At 65.3% G+C, this 2,662-nt stretch overlaps 1 protein-coding gene across 1 annotated transcript; it reads right to left on the bottom strand.

Moving 5' to 3' along the window:
* Positions 1-6: 6 nt before the first annotated feature.
* Positions 7-2,657, bottom strand: CRLF1 (cytokine receptor like factor 1; the record flags this gene model as incomplete). Its single annotated transcript, XM_019609970.1, has 7 exons — positions 7-168; positions 279-457; positions 704-872; positions 951-1,108; positions 1,247-1,416; positions 1,639-1,768; positions 2,231-2,657. Coding segments are annotated over 7 exons (1,257 nt in total), but the record flags the coding sequence as incomplete, so codon positions are not given.
* Between the last annotated feature and the right edge of the window lie 5 nt (positions 2,658-2,662).

The raw sequence follows: 2,662 nt of genomic DNA, 5'->3' as shown, positions 1-2,662 counted from the left end.
CTGCAGCGGGTTGCAGGGCCGCGCCGAGATCCGGCCACTGCTGAGCCCCCCCCCAGCGCACTGTGGTGGCAGGGACGGGGCGGGCGGCCCCGGGGGGGCTTTGGGCACCCGGTGCGGTGCTGCCGGCGCTCAGCCCTGCGGGGGCTACAACTTATCGCCGGGTAGAACCTGCAGAGAGAGCAGGGCCCTGCTTCGAGGCCACCCTCGGAGAGGGGGACACCAGGGGGGTCCGCAGCCCCGCAGCGGGGAGAAAGAAGTGTGAAAGGCTCCTTACCTACCTGGTTGCGTGTTTTGTGGGATTTCTGCAGCCACACGCGCCACTGGTCGTACAGCTTGATGCTGAGGTTGGAGCAGCCGTAGGAGTGCTTCTTCACCCACCCAAAGAACTGCTTCAGCTCCCGCCGCAGCGTCGTGTTCTGCTCGCCTCCCTTGGGGTCGCAGCCCCCCGCCGTGCGCTCTGCGGGGACAGGGAGGGGACGGGGGCTCAGCGCGGCGCTGGCGGCCCATTCCCAGTGCAAGGAGCAGAGGGAGGACCTTGGGTAAGGGAACGCGTGGCTCTCCGCCTCCCCGCTGGGAAATCAGAGCGGGGAATTGGCTCCTTTGCAAGAAATCCAGGTGCCGGGCACACAGCGGGAACGGCCTCAGTGCGTGCACAGGAAAGGGGGGGAGCAGCTGGGGAGGGGGCTCAGGCAGCAGCGCTCACCGCTGCGCGGCGTGGAGGCGGCCGTGGGGTTGCTCCAGTCGCTCCAGATGCCGGCCTTCTTGGAGCCGTAGATGCCGAAGGGGTTGCAGCGCACCTGGACGAAGTAGACGGTGCCGGGGCGCAGCCCTGCCAGGCGGCACGAGGTCTGGTTGCCCACATCATCCACCACCTACGGAGCGAGGGCACGGCTCAGAAGCCCGGCACCGACCCACAGCTGGGCAGCACCGCCCCGTTGGTGCCCCCCAACCTTCCACTCCGAGCTGTCCTCCACGCGGTACTGGATCTGGTACTTGGCTTGGAAGAGGAAATCCTTCAGCGCCGGCGGGGAGCTCCAGCGCACGCTCAGCTGGTCCTCCAGGTCACCCACTCGGCTGACGTGCACGTCGGATGGCGGGTCGGTGGTGACTGCAGGCACGTGGGGCAGAAGTTCCCGATGGGTTCAGAGCCAATCCCAACACCACTTGGCTCCAACCCAACCCCAACCACCCTCCGTGGTTTGAGACCAACCCGACTCCCCCCGGAGCCCTGGAACCCAACACTCACCCACATCGAGGATGTCCAACATGACGACGTCAGACACGGCCACCCCCAGCCGGTTGGAGGCCTCCACCCAGATCTCATAGGGCGTGAAGAGGGCCAGGTCCTTGGGGATGTGGCAGGAGTAGGGCCCGGCCGTGTGGTATTCCTGGCACGTGTTGTCACGGCCGTACCACCTGTGATGAGCACAGCCCCGGGGCTGTGAGCCCAGCGGGACCCACACACCTGCCCAAGGAAAGCACCGCGCCGGGCCCGCGCCTCATTTATCCACCACTTAACGCCGTCAGCAGCGGTGTTGGGTTACCGTCCCCACACCGCCCCGAAGCTCCCCCTGTAAGCCCTCAAAATCCCACGTTCACACTGGGAGGAAGGGAAGGAATCCACCCGCGGGCGCCTACCGGAGCTTGTACTTGAGCGTGTAGTTGGTGTGCAGGAAGGTCTCCCCCTCCGTCCCCGGGGCCCACGTGCAGGTGAGGTCCTTCATGTTCTTGGACCAGCAGGAGATGTTGACCGGTTTTTCTGGGGGTACTGGAAGAGGACAAAGGGACAACGGGACGTGAAGGGGCTCCGTGAGCGGCACCCAAAGGGACCGCATGTGGGGTCTGCAAGCCAATGCCTACTGGGGACGGCCATGGGGACGGTGCCACCAACAGCCCCACGAGGTTGGCGTCGCCGAGACCCCCCACCAGCCCCATGGGGCAGCTGGAGGACTGCGGCCCGTGCTGAGCAACAGAGCTGTTTTCTTTTGGGAATAGCAAGCGAAATAAATAAATAAATAAAAATAAGCGCTCTGTTCCCAGTTAAGCCTCTGTATTCTTAGAACGTAAAATCATCCTTAAAATAGCCCGAGATAAAATCTTAACGATTATTGATTCGGACAACTGTAATTTCAGCACGAGGTGCCAAAACCGCCGCGCAGCCTTGGGGCGACAGCGCTGCGATGAGGGGCAACGGCACCACGATGGAGACGGATGGATGCGCCCGACGTACATCCAACATAGAGGCAGGAGCCGGCCAGGATGCCGCCGTCGCGGCTGTGGCACACCAGGTTGTCCCCCGACTGCTGCCGGGAGCCGTTGAGGCGGGCGAGGGCCACGCTGAGCGTGGTGGGGCCGAGGGTGGTGTAGGAGGCAGCAGGCAGACGGCGGCCGTTCAGCGTCCAGTACAGGTCCTGCGCGCGCAGGCGGAGGTCGGCGCTGACGGTGCAGGTGGCGGTCAGGGAGGAACCGATGAGCAGCGTGGGGTCCTGAGGGGAGATCACTGCAGGGTCTGCGGCCGGAGACAACGGGAAGGGGAGCGATGCGCGGCGCAGCACGGCACCGTGGGCGCTCCCCTGGGCTCGGGGCAGCTGCGGTGCCGTTGGGGTGCCCGGTGCGCATCGCTCCGTGCCCGGTTTGGGGCCGGGCTCTGGCTTTTTCCCCC

The sequence above is a fragment of the Meleagris gallopavo genome, chromosome 30 (genome assembly GCF_000146605.3).
Source record: "Meleagris gallopavo isolate NT-WF06-2002-E0010 breed Aviagen turkey brand Nicholas breeding stock chromosome 30, Turkey_5.1, whole genome shotgun sequence".
Taxonomy (NCBI): domain Eukaryota; kingdom Metazoa; phylum Chordata; class Aves; order Galliformes; family Phasianidae; genus Meleagris; species Meleagris gallopavo.
Note: the sequence above shows the minus strand (reverse complement) of the source record. Positions and strands in the feature narration are given on the sequence as shown.